This window comes from Myzus persicae, unplaced genomic scaffold (genome assembly GCF_001856785.1).
Source record: "Myzus persicae strain clone G006 unplaced genomic scaffold, MPER_G0061.0, whole genome shotgun sequence".
Classification (NCBI taxonomy): domain Eukaryota; kingdom Metazoa; phylum Arthropoda; class Insecta; order Hemiptera; family Aphididae; genus Myzus; species Myzus persicae.
In genome coordinates this window covers 202,226-219,030 of record NW_019103916.1, presented here as the reverse complement: position 1 = coordinate 219,030, position 16,805 = coordinate 202,226, and the positions used below count along the sequence as shown (strand labels likewise).

At 29.2% G+C, this 16,805-nt stretch overlaps 1 protein-coding gene across 1 annotated transcript; it reads left to right on the top strand.

The window, feature by feature from the left end:
* Window positions 1-2,923: 2,923 nt before the first annotated feature.
* LOC111036292 (putative uncharacterized protein DDB_G0291812) lies at window positions 2,924-15,986 on the top strand. The gene is made up of 7 exons (XM_022318287.1): window positions 2,924-3,477; window positions 9,135-9,298; window positions 9,365-9,483; window positions 10,775-10,921; window positions 11,703-13,633; window positions 13,720-13,843; window positions 13,910-15,986. Exons 1-7 carry the CDS (start codon window positions 3,290-3,292, stop codon window positions 15,884-15,886), a joined length of 4,650 nt encoding a protein of 1,549 aa, XP_022173979.1. The 5' UTR covers window positions 2,924-3,289; the 3' UTR covers window positions 15,887-15,986.
* The last annotated feature ends 819 nt before the right edge of the window (window positions 15,987-16,805 follow it).

The window sequence follows — 16,805 nt, the reverse complement described above, 5'->3', positions numbered from 1 at the left end:
AAACTAGCTGGTTCCTCATACATATTCATTTTACCATTATTCAATTATTTTAAATAAAGCTATGAGTTTAGGTATACTGATATTATAGACTGCAGTCTTTCACGTTTGTTTTTAATGCAAATTTTTTCATAATTTTTTTTTTTTGATTCTCAAAACGCATTTGCCTGCGGGCGCCTATGTCCCCCTTCCCATTTTTATTTTTAGAATTGAATCCTATTTGAATTTTTGATTTATTTATGTTTTTTATTCTCAAAACGCCGTTGACTGCGGGTGCCTATGACCTCCTTCCCATTTTTATTTTAAAAATAGAATTCTCGATTACTTTTAAATACCATTTTTAAATTATGAAAATTACCTGTTTCCTCATACATATTCATTTTACCATTATTCGATTATTGTTAATAAAGCTATGAAGTTAGGCATACTGATTTTATAGACTGCAGTCTTTAATGTTTGTTTTTAATTCAAATTTTTTCATATTTTTATTTTTGTTGATTCTCAAAACGTATTTGTCTGTGGGTGCCCATGCCTCCCTTTCCAATTTTATTTTTAAAATTGCATATGACTATCTGTTTTTTTTAATTTTAATTTAAGTGAGCTTTTTTGCTTTATATATGTTTCACATAGCAACGCTTTTAATTGTTCAATCAATAAAAAAATATTTGGGTGGGCGGAATAAAATCTTGAATTCTGTTCTCCATGATATGATTCTTAACAGTTTCTTGTTCGTTCTGAAGTGGCCGAAAAATTTGCACAAATTGTTGGTAAAAAATCCCTATCATTTCAATATAGTTTTCAAGTGCATAATCAAAAAATGTATCAAGTTTTTCATGTACATGTTTTATGGCTATCAACTCAACATAAACCTTTTGTATTATATCAGGAGGCAATAAAGGTAATCCGATAAACTGATAAGTAATTTTTTTCTTGAACCAATTCGAACAGTTGTATACTGGAAAGTGTTTTTTTCGGGAACCAATTTGTACACTTTAATTGACCCTGGATCCAATTCCATGTTCTTCGCTTTGATGCACTATAAATTTCGATGGAAGCCGATTAACAGGAGTTGATGGGATATTAAACCACAACACTCAAAACAAAAGACGTGTCATTAACTGATTTGCAGAACCGATTAAAAACCATTGGGAATTAATTTTGTTAATTAAATCCGTATTTACAATATATTAATTCTATTATTTTAAATACATATTTTAGTCATATACATTATACACTACACCTTTAATAGGATAAAAATTTTTTTTTTTTTGGAAAAAAGTTTATAGGCCCGGGCCTCCCAGGCCTACCCGTTGGCTACGGCACTGTAAAAATGTAAGTTATTATATTTCATTAAATAAACAAACTGTACTCGAAGAAAAATTTTATAAATTCACTTACCCATTAGCCAATAGTAAAATATGAGATGGTACATTAAGATTTTAAAAAAAATTTAGTGAATCGTAAACGAGTCAAGATTTTAATTTATTAAATCGGTTACTACATTATTTTTTATTATGTAGTAACCGATGAGTATAGTAGCTGAACAATTTTAGTTATACTGTTTGTGAATTCATAATTTTTAGTTAATTTAAAAAAAAAATCATTTTTAACTCTCAACTTTCAAAAAGTGCAGTGCTTATTTCTAACTATTGTTATAACTTGTAATAATTGTAGTTAAACACACTACATATTGAGTCTTCCGAGCTCATTAGTCATTTCTATCATCATTCGTATTTTGTGAAATTCACTTCTGCAGTCGTCAGGTCCGTTAACTCGAATAAGAAACAATTATAATTATAATTTATAATTAAGGCAACTAATAACTATTATCAATAAAGTTCCGCAATTAAGCTGAGCAGATAACACCGTTTATTTCGACACCCGATATTAATAATAAAAAGAATATTATGAATCAACAACTATAAATGCTTATACATTAATATTTTATGCAATAATATAAAGTACCTACCTATTTAAAAACACGATGTCTCGTTCAAAAACTATAATTATTTGTGTACGAACCTATACAAATGTACCTACTATCGCGGGTTAGTCGTCGATGAGTTGTTCAGGAATTCATATTTTTGAAATACGAGAGCCAAAACAATCACAGGTTTTTATAGATATAATATAATATTCAACACCTATTAACTCAAAATAAAAATATCATATTTTAATCGATTATTTGTTTTCGCCACGTTTTGTTTTAAACGAGACACTATGACAGTAATATCGAAATCGCCTTGAAACGGCTGCGTGAGAGCCAGATCTCGTTCCCACGTCTTTTTCTGTTATAAAATGTAAAACTTTTAGCTATTGCCGATTGTGTATTGTATTACTATAAATCCTATCGCAGTAAAAACAACAATAATTGTGAACTTTCCACACACACTTTAAATATAGCTTTATTAATATTATGATAATGGCCGGGTGCAAAAAAAGTTCACTGACAGGCGACGGCTATACCCAAATATTAATGGGCTCACGAGCAATTAAACGTAAAACGGTGTCAAATAGTGAACCGATAAGATTCATCGTATTACCTACCTACTATGTTATATAAAGGCTGATATTATCATAATTTTGACCGTACATAATATAGCTTATTGATTATCGTTATCGAGTCTGGTTTGAATTATTAATTATACTCTATAAAATATTCCCTAAATACCAGGATGCACAGTATACGTATAGCATATATACTACATTAATATGGTTTTGTGATAATGAATAATATAATAAAATATTCATAAAATTAATTGTCTATTAAGTAAGAACCGATATATAATAATATTACATATTTATAGGTACTATATATTACAAAACTAATTCGACACTGAACGGCTCGCGATAAGGCTATATTGCCTGCAATACGTTGACTATGGTCTACGGACTCGAACGTATAATATTATGGTGATTTAAATTGTATCGGTCGCATCGGCATCTTCTCTGGCTCTATTGTCCTCAGCCAAAACTATAATATTTCTGTCGCCGTCATGGGCGATCCAGTAATGTTAAGACATTCATGCACATTATCATAGTATAACTATTTAATAGGTGGTTTATAGGCGCCGAGTTTCTGGACCAAACTAGTTTCACGTCTCCGCTATTCGCAGCGGTCGCGATCAGCGGCGGCAGTGAAGCTAGAAAAACGACTTGGCTCCTGCTCGGTTAGTGCCCGTTACGGTACCAAGCCGCGAGTACGTGCACGCCGCCGGTCGTCTCCTCGGTGGGTAACAGAAAAATATTTTCTTGAAAATCAAACTGCGTTCATCGTTTTGTTGGATGCTGAATGATGTTTTCTCAGTACGTTTCTGCGTGGAAAACCAGCATGATTTTCGTCGTCGCGCTTATCGTTTCGTTTGCCGTTGCCGCCGCGTCCTCCACCGGCGGCAGATTCGTCGACATGTGCGTACTCCAGAAAAACACAGTCGTCGAGGAATACAAACTCAGCACTCTGGACCCTATGTTTGGCGAAATGTGAGTACAAGCTTCGTAATATATATTTTATATCTATAGGTGTATAATACGGTGCTTAAGGGCGAGGGAGGGACCCCATCTGTCATCTTTTTTTTCAAAAGAATGTCTTGCATGTCACTCGTACCTTTTTTCCGTTCAAAAAACAAGGAACGAGTGGTAACTGTTTACCATGCCCCTTGTTACAATAACCATATTCTAATAAAATAAGAAATTTAACTCTTCGGGTAGGAAGCACACTTTTTTTACACTTTTGCTCCCCACTTCTAATTCTTATTCAATTAAAACGCCGTATAAGCATTGTACCTTCTGCCCTCATAAAATAATATATTGTGAAAAAATATATGTATATTGACAGAACCGTCGATAATAAACGTGATAATAATGCAAGTAGGTAAATACTCGGTAGATAAACGTGCATATTGTATATGAGCAACGAAAAGTTGCGAAGAGTACCGACTATTCACCGCAGTGATCACTGATCAGTTTGAGATATTTTTACGATGACCTTGACGTTATATACCGACATTTTTGAAAAATGTCACATGCATTTTAGTGGCTTTTTTCCTATTAGTCTAACTGTATGAGAATTAATTTTTACAAACTATAATATTTTCTACAATAACTCGTTTTTAAAAAATTATTGAATTTCTAAAAAAATAAACTTGTTAGTTGTTACCTAGCATAATATTAATAGAATCTTTTAAAGCAACTATGAAACAGTATATTATTTTAATTTTACATTAATTATTGATGGAGCACAGATTTCCTGTAAATTTTCACTTTAAATTACAATAATAGTGTAATAAAGAAAACACGATTGTGTATTAAGACTTATCTAACTGTATGGTGTTTGGGTTAATTTATGTATGGAGTACCTAATGGTTAATAATTGCGGAGTTGGGCCAATATACTATTTGTGTACTTAAAAGTATTTTGAATAAAAAATAGTAAGTGTTGATCACAGAACCTATATCTTATTGACAATTAAACTTATAAAAAAAAAAAAAACATCATGGAATAACAATTTTTATTCATGGCCACATTCACATAGATATTTTGTATTCATAAATAATAATTTACATATTTCAAATTTTATCACGCTGATTTAAATAGTTCTTTACTGAAACATTATATGCTGTATACTAATGGTCAATGGGTAGATAACTATATATTGAATTATTATTATAAATATTAACTTTTGATTATTTATAATACGTTCTATAAATTGCAATTCATATAGGTACGTAGTAGGCGCCTTTTCAATAAATAACAATATCAAACTCTGTATCTATGACAAATATTAATTATTTAACATTTAAAAAAACTTAAGCTTAGTTTTAGAGGAACTTATTTAAACCCACTGTAAATAATTTTATATTCTCCATCCAAAATCCAATAATTTCTAAAATAAATTCGGCAGTCAAATACTGTTTTGTTGCATATTGTTATTATTGTGAGTATACTATGTGCATCAATGTATGTGCATACTTCATTAGTTTCTTTAAGCTTAATTCAGCCCTATTTATAACAATTTCACAAGGATTCTTTCAGGGACATGGTTTTGTTTCGTAAAAACGTACTTACAAGTAAAATTAAATCTTTTTGAATGTATCTAATATATTAGAAATATAGACTCATAACTTATGAAGTATTTTTGAGACGTTGTCTCCTCTCGTTATCGAGATGACAACTTAATTGCTTAATCGCTCAAATACTAACTTTGTTTTATGTACGTATTTTTGTTTTATTCTAATTCTAGTAATATTTTTGGAACAAAAACTAAATACATTTTAAATAACTTTGATTTCAAATTAATACTATCATTCTAAAAATTAGTTAAGTAATAATTGGCTCATAGCATATAGCCTGAACATATAGTGATTAACATGATAATATACTATATTATGTACCTTTATTCTACATTTTTTATTATGCTGTTTACCTATTTGTAAATGCATTAAGTGACTATAAAAAAATGTTATATCATCAGTTACATAGGCATCTATAAAAACAATACCTACTTATTGTTTAGATAAGGTTATGTTATTATATATAATAATATATAATTATATAATAAACGGTTTGCGGTGGCAAGATTATTTTATAACTATTGTGTTTTACTTTTTTTTTTTTTATCGAACTAGACCAAAGCAGATAATTAATTTGGTATCATCGATAGTTTAAGAGTAGCAAGTAGCTCTAATAATAATTCATAATAAAGTTGTTGGCTTGTTTATTTTCTGGTTTGTATACATAATAAATAATGAATTATTGACGATTGATACTTATTTGGTCACCGAAGCACCCAAGTTGATCGATGTACTTATTATTTGGTCAAGTGTGGGTTTAATAAAATCTTTCGGTGTTTTAATTTTTAAGTTGGGCATACTGAAATACGAATTCCTGAATGCCTGCTGCCAAAACAAAGTTGGTATGTTTGTCGTATTCATCGACTCGCTGGACGAGTAAAAAACGGATTTATATTAGGTATTTGTGCATACATTAATAATATATGTGTATTATAAAACCACGTCTTAATTTACTACGAAGTGATCTTGATCGTTGGAAATGTCATCAGAAATAATAATGAGTTTAATATTAAAGAAAACAAACATGTTTTCAGTAATTCTGTAGTCGGTAATGTTTTGATTAACAACTGTATAGTTAACGACCGTTTTAATTTCTTGATGTTGTAAAACATCAAGACATGTATCATTAAAATCTATGAGCGAATATTTTGATCTGTATTATACTCTTATTTTTAAAATATATAACATAATAATTTGTTACTTACAGAGTTATACAGTATATTTTGGTATAACGCGTACATATTTATACCATATTTATACCTATATTGGTACACAAAAGCCAGTAGGAGACCAAATCTTTTGGCGGGGAAAATCAAATTTTAGGGGGCAGGAGGATCAATAAAATACATAACTATTTAACCATAATATACCACTACATACATACATTTAATATTTGTTGGTTGGGAGCTGAGTAATGATTATTGCCCCCCTCGCCACCATTCCATGGCTACGAGTCTAGGAACCTATACAGTGTAATATAGTAGGTATATGTTTTATATTATAATTGCATGAACATTGTACCTACATGTCTGTGTAATAATAAATCAATTTTCCCTTGAGATGCAATATTTATAGCACAGTATTATAATATAGGTAAAGGAAAACAATACATTCATATAGGTAGATATTATTGTAGTGTAAGTTAATGATAAAAAAAACAAAATTTACATACTGGTGATAGTATGTAATTTTTCTTACCTTATATATAGGAGTAATATTATGATAAAAAATAAATGCGTAGAACTAGTTTAACAAGTATTTTGTACATATATATCTCACATTTTGGAAGGTTGTTTTTAGTTGGCCTAAGAATATATTCATATACTGGCGTCTTAGAAAATGTATAGGTATAAGACTGTATAAAATCCGAATGTTTGAAATCAACATTTTTATTCAATAATACGACTAAAAACGGGTCAATAAATTGAAGTGACTGTCACGATTTCATCCAAAAATAATATTATATACCTACATGGTTAAATGTCATATACAATGCTATACGAGTATTTGTATTGGTTTGTCTTGTCAATCATTAGGTTAAATATGACCTAATATTATAAGTAAAAACTGACCACTAATTAGGTGGTTTAAAATGTTTAAATTTGGTTTGGCCATCATACAAAATACATATATTTTACTCTCTATGGATGAAAACGAAACGAAGGATTTCTTTTTTATTACGCTGATAGGCTTAGGTTTCTTTAGGTCGTATTTTGCATATCTGTTCGTACATCATCACATTAATATTATATTTCAACATTATTATTTTTCGAGTTTGTATTTAATTTCGAAATCGTGGGGCTGATGTACTCTATAACATAGAATATAATAAAAAGTATAAATATAATATGATACGTCTTATGTCCTTGGATATTCTATTCTTGGCAACACCAAAACTAGCATACCTAATTACTTAGGTACTAAAATGGGCCAAGTCTTGCTGAAGGTATTGCTAAGTATTTCCTTATTTAAACGTAAGTATAAATGAATTAAAGCGTATAGCTATCTGGCGAAATTGACTTATCTTCAGATTATTATTTATACTTAAAAGTCAAATAATAATGTATATGGTGCTATATCGAACTCATTAATTGTACATTTTAATCATAAATAATTGTTTATAGTCTTAATACCTATTATTAGCGGAAAAATTGTTTTCTATCCAGTATATTTTATAGATAAAATTAATGATTATTTTATTCGTTATGACGTTATCGGTTTATCTTAAATTTATTTAAATAACATTTTATGAACTATATATATATATTTATAATGAAATATTACTCAATCTTGGTAATTGATAAAATTGTGATTTATACACCTAAGTAAATGAAAACATATAATATTATTATATTTTTTAGTGTTAATGTTAATACAATTTTACTCTATTAACAAATTGTTGCAAGATTAAAATTTGTACCATACGTATAATAATTTATTAAATCTATAAAAATCTTAAATTTACAATTAATGATGAAATTATATCATACATAAGAAGTATACAGAGTGATCCAAAAGTGTATTCCTGGGGGTCTCATCTCTATTATCAATCAATTAAGCTTAAATGTTCAATGCTTTAGTGTAATAGATAGCTTATAATCCTAAATGAAAAAAAAAATTTATTATACCCTGTTAGTATTTTTGCTATCGATATCAATCAATATCTTGTGCTGGCACAGAATTGTTTTTTTAACTTGATTTTAGATTTGTTAATAATACTATAATAGGCATTATTAATACTATTATAACCATTAACAATTGTAAATTTCTTTTGAACTGTATTTAAAAATATTTTAATTGTTGAATTTAAATGTTTCTTAAAATAGTTTAAAATCTCTTTGAATATCCTTCAGACATACAATATCAAAAACTGCAAATTACATCATATACTTCGTGGTTAAATTTAAGAAATAGGTACGCCGAAAATAGGTCTTCTAACCCAGAACTGCCTGCATATATTTGAAATTGAATTTCAAAATTATTCAATATTATGTAATTTATTTTGAACATTTTTGTACAAAAAATTTTTCTTTCAACTTCACAAACTAGAAAACTCGTTTTCCCCATTTATGGCAATGTTGACATAGCCTAGGATCTACAGAAAATAACTTTATTTCCATGACAAACTCGATGTATCATAATACATAATTCATACTTTGTTTTATAGTTATATAATTTAAATAAAACCAGTTGTGTATAAATTCTGTAATTTACATATAATTTACTATTATTAATTATTATTATTGAAAATAACAAATCTTGTGATTATTTTAAATAAAAATACAAATGTTGAAATGTCGATGTAAATGAGTATCATGATGTTGAACATTTTTTTTAACGAATATTCACTTAAAGACATTGATTTTGTGATTACTGATTGCATTTACATAAATACTTTTATAATATTAGTATTTACAATAAATAGGTATAGGGAATTATATAAGCTGTACTGCTAAAGCTACACCGGCTATAACGATAAACTTAATTTATCATAATATCTGAGACGGAATTATAAATATGTACATAAAATATTTTTTTTCAAATATCGTTTTAAATTTTTTCACACAGACTAACAACTGAATCGAATGAAAATATTTATGTCGTATCAATATGCCGTCCTGTACCGAAAATGTTCTATGATCCCAGAAAATTGTCTGGTGCCATTAAATTGACGCCCGAAGGTAACACGATCAGTCTTGGACGCATCGACCAATCCAACGTCATCGTTAACGGTTTGATTTAATTATTATTTTAAAATATTTCGTAAATATGTTGTACCCTGTTTATTTCGTTTTCAGAGAATAGTATTGTGCTTACATATGTTGGTGGTGATCGAGATAGAGATATAGAAGACACGTGCAAAGGTCTAAGATGGACAACGTATGTGACGTTCATATGTGATCCTTTGGCAATCCATGTAAGTTATGATTTGAAATGCTTGTCTTAAAAAAGGAATGCATCTAACAACTTTCAAAACCAATAATGCAATTTTAAAATGTAAATTAAAATTTCAGTAAATACACATAAACTATAAACATAGTCAAAAAGTTAATATACAACAATTAAATTCATTTTTAACTTTTAGTTTTTGAGTAGGAAGTAGGTACCAACTAACCTATTTCATATTCACTGATTAGATACAGGATGAATCCCATAAAAATCTAACCTAATTTGATCTAGTTCATACAGTAATGATCTAAATTTTCAATGATGTACCTACTTATTTAAATATGTTTTTACTTTTTAGTAAGAATAATGTAAATATGTATTATACGTCGTAGCAAACTGATGTCAAGCAAACTTATAAATTATTAATTATGAGCTCGACAGGGACACTCGCTGGTGGATATTATTTATAAACTATGAAAGTGTTTTAAAAATATATATTTTTGGTTAGGTATTAGAAAAGCCATTTTTTGTTTTAAATATCCTACCAGCTACTATTATTTAGTATTTGTATTTAGAATTTGAACGGAAATCTGCGTTTTACAGTTTTAATTGTATTTTAATTGTATTCACATATAATCACAAAATGAAAACTAATAACATTATCTCATTCGTAGTTTAAAAATTGAAGAATTTATTTGTTCTTTGCACGCATTTATAACAAAAATTGGGTACGTTATTAGTTGATACCTACAGAATCGTTTAAGAATTTAATACGAGTTAGGTAACCAAAAAAATGTTATCTTTTGGTTTTTTGTTTTTTCAACATTATAGTTCTCAGAAATGTTCACTAGTATAAGTGGTATAACTAGTACCACAGCTTTTGATTTTAATTAGCCTTTTGGTTTTCGCTAGTTAAAATATTATTTCCTAAGTATACTTTTTATTTTATCTTTTACCCATCATTATAGTTAATAGTTTTGTTATAATTCTAACGTCATAAATGTCATGTGCCAAACGCTTACATAAAACTACTATATTTTACAGAGTTGGAATTTATATCATAATATTATTATAAAAATACAGCAAACTTTGACCTATACCTATAACCAAAATATTAGTTTTTGAAAGAATTTAAAAAACTGAATAATGATCTATACATTTCATAAAACACTGTTAAGCACATTTTTAATTTTTAATTTGACTTTATAATTATAATAATGATTTTTTTTTAATAAACCTGGTTATGCTTTTAATATTGTTTTTATAAAATGTCTGTAAGTCAGTTTATATATAAAACAAAATACCTTATTGTGTTTTAGGATATTTTAACATTGATTGACGAAGATCCTGATCAACCTGAAATATGTCAAGTGTGGTTTGAAGTAATAACGTCTAAAATATGTGACCGTCAGCCACATTTACCATTAGTGGTTACGGAAAGAGATATTTCTACACAAAAAAATCAGGTAACCAAATCTAAAACCAATATAAATATTGGTACATTCTTATTTATACTTGTTAGTTGTTTCATACAGCCATTGATGTAGAGATATTTTTTTAATACTACTACCGAGAATACAAATTCTATTATACAAAATATTGAAATAAATTAAATCAGTACCGCCGTGATTTATATGAAATTAATCAGGTATAATCAAGGATACTCGGAATTTTAAATTGTTGTTATAATAAAAAAATTAAAATCATGAATTTATAAATAAAGCATAAAATAATTATTGAGATGTCAAGCTTTTGAATTGACAATAGTAAGTATAGCAAAAACCATCATTGGAAAAAATCAGTATCGGTCAACAAAGTTGGGTTCATGTTAATTTAAGTTCAATTAAATTAACCGACTAATTTAGAGTACTTTTTAAATATATTATCCGATGGCCGATCTTTTTTCCAGAAGAACTTATGAGGTTGTCAGAGCTCCAATTTTATTTTCACTCTTACATCCCAACGAATAAAAAAATACAATAAATAATGCAAATAATATATTGTATAAAATTGAAATATCCTAAAAAAGCCAACTTATAAACAAAGTTAATGTTATTAACTTTGAGTTAGATCATAGATAATTTCTCTCTTATATTAAAGCAAACCACACCATATTATTTCGGCTAAACGTAGTTATAATTTCGTTGCGATCAGAGATAGCAAAGAAAGCAAATATTGCCATGACATCTTCTTAAAAAAATTCACCTAATAATTATGATGTTATAATATTATTAAATATTATTTTAGACTGAATATGAAAAATACAACGTGAGAGAGTCAACTCATTCCTATGAAATTCCTTCTAGGAAAAATGGGTTTGATTACGAAACAAGAAACATCAATAAGAATAATAAATCTTCAAATATTGCAAATGAAAAAAAGCCTCATATGAATTATTTAGACAACAAATTTAATAAATCTTTTAGAAATGAAAATTTTAGAACCATTAAAGAAAATAAAACAAACAACGAGGAAATTAAAAATGGTAACTCAACTCGAGTTAATTCAAAATACCAGGAAAAACAATCAGACAGTGAAAATAAAGATAATTATTTAAACAAGTATAAAAAATCATTCTACGAAAAAAATGAAGAGGAGGAAGCTAAATCAGGTCATTTTAAACCAAATACACCTGAAGACAAAATGTCCGCAGATCATATTATGAATAACAAACCCTGGATCAAACATAATATGTTACATTATGAAAACAAAGCACATTACCCAAGTAATAATTTTGAAAATAAATTGGCTTATTTCAAAATTAATAACATCGTGCCTGGTGTATCGTCTAATAAAGAATATAATTATCCAGGAAAAAATGAAAGTATTTCACACTATAATGATTTGAAAAAATATCTTAATCAAAATAAAAACACTGAAGGTAAATATGAAAATTCGGTTATAAGTGAATCAACTAAATATGATGAAAATATGTTTGGTAATTTATATCCGGAAAATGCCTTAAATAACGATACGAAATACAAGAAGTTCAGAGACAATGAAAATATTGAAAAAACTTCTAGCCGAAACACATTTGAAAACAAAACATCAGATAAAGAGATGAATGATTTTGGTGAACACAAAATTCCTTCAGATAACAAAACAAAGTTGAAACAAGATAATTCAAAAAAATCGAATTTAAATAACGACCCACGTATTTATAATAAAACTCCGAACACGGACAACGAAATTATATATAATACAACTGACGAACAAATATTTAATACTTCATATCAAAGGCAATCGAAAGATAACAATTCGATTATTTATGATAACAAGGTGCCAGGTGATGTAACTAAAGAAAATAAAGCCAACCAAACGCATTCACAAAACAATAATCCAGAGACCAAGTCATCTCAAATAGAAGATCAAAAAAATGAAATCGAAAACAATCCGAAGAAAGTTAATGGTTCAATAACCGAGAGTACACCCCGTACCGACTCGATGACTGAGAATAAAGCAAAGGGTAGTGGAGATAAAGGTGTTGATGCTCATAATATTAATAGGACAAAACATAGCACAAATAATGGTGCAAATCAAACTCATTCTCAAAACAATAATCCAGAGTCCAAGTCATCTCAAAAAAATGAAATCGAAAACAATCCAAAGAACGTTAATGGTTCAATAACCGAGAGTACACCCCGTACCGACTCGATGACTGGGAATAAAGCAAATGGTAGTGGAGATAAAGGTGTCGATGCTAATACTATTAATATTGCTAATACAAATGAAACTAATCCAACCAATAAAATGAAAAATGATTATAATTCAACTAGTGATAGTGATAATAACACTACTTCTGTCACTGTCAAGCCCACAAAAACTAGTTCACCAAACACAAAGGATAATGACTATACTGATGAATCTGGTGAAGTAAATGGTTCGTCCACTGAATCGCCGGTTGACGGATCGTTACACAATATTACAACAAACAATAAATCAGAACCAAACGGTACAATTGCAAATGAAATCAATAATGTAAACAAAAACCTACAACCAGACCAATCGATACCGGTACCTAGTGCACAATCATCGGATAGTGATGAAAACGATGAAATAAAAACGACGACTACAGATAGTACAAGCCAATCAGGAAACGGCTTTAGTTTCGATAAATTGTTTTCGAACATTTTCCCTAACGGTATTCATATATCTGCTGCTACAATAATAGGAGCATTGTAAGTATGATATATTAAAGTTTATAATAAAATGTTAGTAACTATAAATACATTTGTTTTAATATTCCAATATTGTAATGTTACAGAGCGTCATTGACAGCAGTTACTGGAGTAGTTGGAACAGCCATAAATCGTTATTATTATAAACTATCTGGTACAGATCAAATACCCTTTAAAGGAACATTCCAATCGATTTTTAATTCGATTAAAGTATGATTTAAAAAGTTTAAACGACTCAAACATTTTTATGTTTCAACTTCATATTTTTGTTTTCAGGTCATTATAATATCATTCTGCTGTTGTTGTCGTCGTGGTGGTTATGATGATTTAGAAGCACCAGACTTAACGAATGAAAAAACACCACTTTTACAGCCTAAATTTAATATATCAACCCCTCAAATCGTAGATGAAACGTCTCAAAAATCTAGTGATAGCAGTAACAACGAAGATAGTAGTAAACAAAATAGTAATAATGAATATGGTAGTATTTCAAATGAAAAGAAATCTTCGGTATCTAAAACAAAAGTCCGTAAACTTAAACGAAAATCAAAGAATTCAGATAAGAATTTAAGTTATTCTACACCAGAAGATGAATCGCTTGTAAAAAATGTCAAAGAAAAACTTATTAATATTGAGAATAATTTTCAAGGAAAATCTATAAAAGAAGTTATAAGCGGAAAAATAAATAAAATATTCACCGAAAAAGTAAAACCGACAATCAGTAGTATCGTCGAAAAAGTGGGCAAAAAAGTCGAATCAACTGATGAAATTAAGAAGAACTTGGATAAAATATCTAAAGATGCAGCATTGATATCCAAATTTGTAGAAAACGAAAAGCCAACAAAAAATACTGATGATGTTCGGGTGGATGTTGAAATCGAATCAGAAAATAATTTGGAAAAAACACACTTAAACAAAATTGAAACACAAAATGCTGCAATTCAAGAAGAGATCAAAAGTACAACCCTCGGCGAATCACAACAATCTCCTAACTCTAAGCCTTTGATTGAAGATACCGTTTTACAAGTGTCAGTACCGGATCTACAACAAATTGAAAGGAATGAACAAGCATCCGACTTAAAAACAAGTACATTAGACAGAGTTACAACCCAAGAACTAATCGAAAGTAAACAAAACGAAGAGGATATTATCATAAAAAATGATAACCCTGTCGTTACCGACACTAAGACTAAAATTAACGAATCGAAATTAAAGTTCTTAGGATTCGATAAAGAAGATAAAAATGTGGAAAATGTGGTAACTGACGAATCCATCGCATCCCATAAAAATATTGAAAATGAAGAGGATGACGTTGAAGTTATCGAAGAAATTATATACATCGACGGGGCTGACGGTGACGAAGGTGAAGAAATTATTGAAGAAATAATAGAAACTACTACGATTGAGGATTCACCGGACACGTTGGACGAATCTTTACCTGGTTCGGGGCACACCAAGGTCACAGTCAAGACAACTCGTAAAATATCGTCATCTTCGTTGCCCGGGGAAGTGAGAACCATCGAAGAGACCGTAGTCACCGACGGTATACCGGAAAATGAGAAAAAACCGCCTGGTTTCCAGTTTGGTGTCGGGAAATCCGGAATCAGCATGAGCGTCGGCGATAAAAAGATGGAGATCGGTAAGTCCGGATTGAAGTTGAACCGCAGCAAAAGCAAATCACCGAAGAATGTGGAAGGCGATGAGCCTGACAAGCGAGACACAAAGTCTCCGGAAAAGTCCAAGAAGTCCATGTCGTTGCCCAAAATATTTAAAAGGTCGATCTCTCAACCGACGGACGACGACATCCAAGAAGCCGAGAACGAGTCTGCGTCTACTAAAAAATTGTCCCGGGCAGGTTCCGGTTTGTTGAAATTTGGAAAATCGAGATCCAAATCATCTTTGGTCTTAAAGACGGATGATGTCACGATAGACACTGACTCGATGTTAAACTTCATTGATAACGAACGGAATGCGTCGCGTACATCGAATGCAGGACAAGGTGAATTCGATTTATCCGTCGGCGATGAAGATGTTGCCTCAGCGGTGGTCGTTCGTAAGACGTCCACAACAACTTCTGATGGAAAAGACACTCCGGTGAGCAAAGAAACCGTCGAAATATCTCCTAAAAAATTAGGGTTTGGGTCGGCTAGTGACCCCAAACCGACCAAAAGTGCCGAAACCAAGTCGAGCGCCAAAACTAAACGTGAAAAAAAAGACAAAACGAAATTAACGACTTTAACTCGGCCGTTTTAAATGTACATAGATCTAAGGAATAGTTTTAATCTTACCGTGTAAGAAACTGGAATATTATTGGTTCTTTTGTGTATTATTTTTAATTATGTCTTTAATAAATAATTTCCTTCAAATGGCGATATGAACTATATTGGTTGGAATTTTATATTCAACACACACCCCTCTAAAATTGTTAATGTTCCGATTTTTTTTTATGAATTCAACATTCATTATTTGTGCAGATACTTATATTGAAATTTGTTCAACTAATTTTAATTCCATGTTTTTATAATTATTGTTGTTCATTTTTTTACACTTCACTTATTATTTCTTTAAAAATGTACTTTTAATCAAAATTATATCTATAAACTCAACTGTTTTTATATAGGTATAAGTGTATAACATTTAAAAATATTAGTTTAAAATGTGAGTAAATAAAATATGTTTTCTATTTAAAAAAATTGAGGTTGTTATTAGTAACATTTAATTCTCATAAATGTATTGTATCAATTTATTATTAATCTATCAGTTTATTAGGCCTTGGAAGATAATCGAAACTATTTCTGAATTGATTTATGAATGATCCAAACTCAAACGCCAATAAAAATTATGATAAATTTACGGTGTTTGGTTAATATTAAGTATTTACGTCATAATATCATAAAAAGAAAACATTTTTAGCACATTAAATAATAAGTACATTTTTTAAAGATGATTTATTGATGCAGAATGATGATTATTATTTTAATGATTGTGTAGATTCAGCTCAAAGTCGATTATAACTCGTTGAGTTTTATTTAAATCACAAATTATTGTGTTCATTAATTTATTTTCGTTAAATAATATAAAAGTCTTTATGTTATTTTACGTCGATTATTTATAATTCTATATAATGAACTTTAAAGTTACATACATAAGTTGCAGGTATAAAATTTATTTA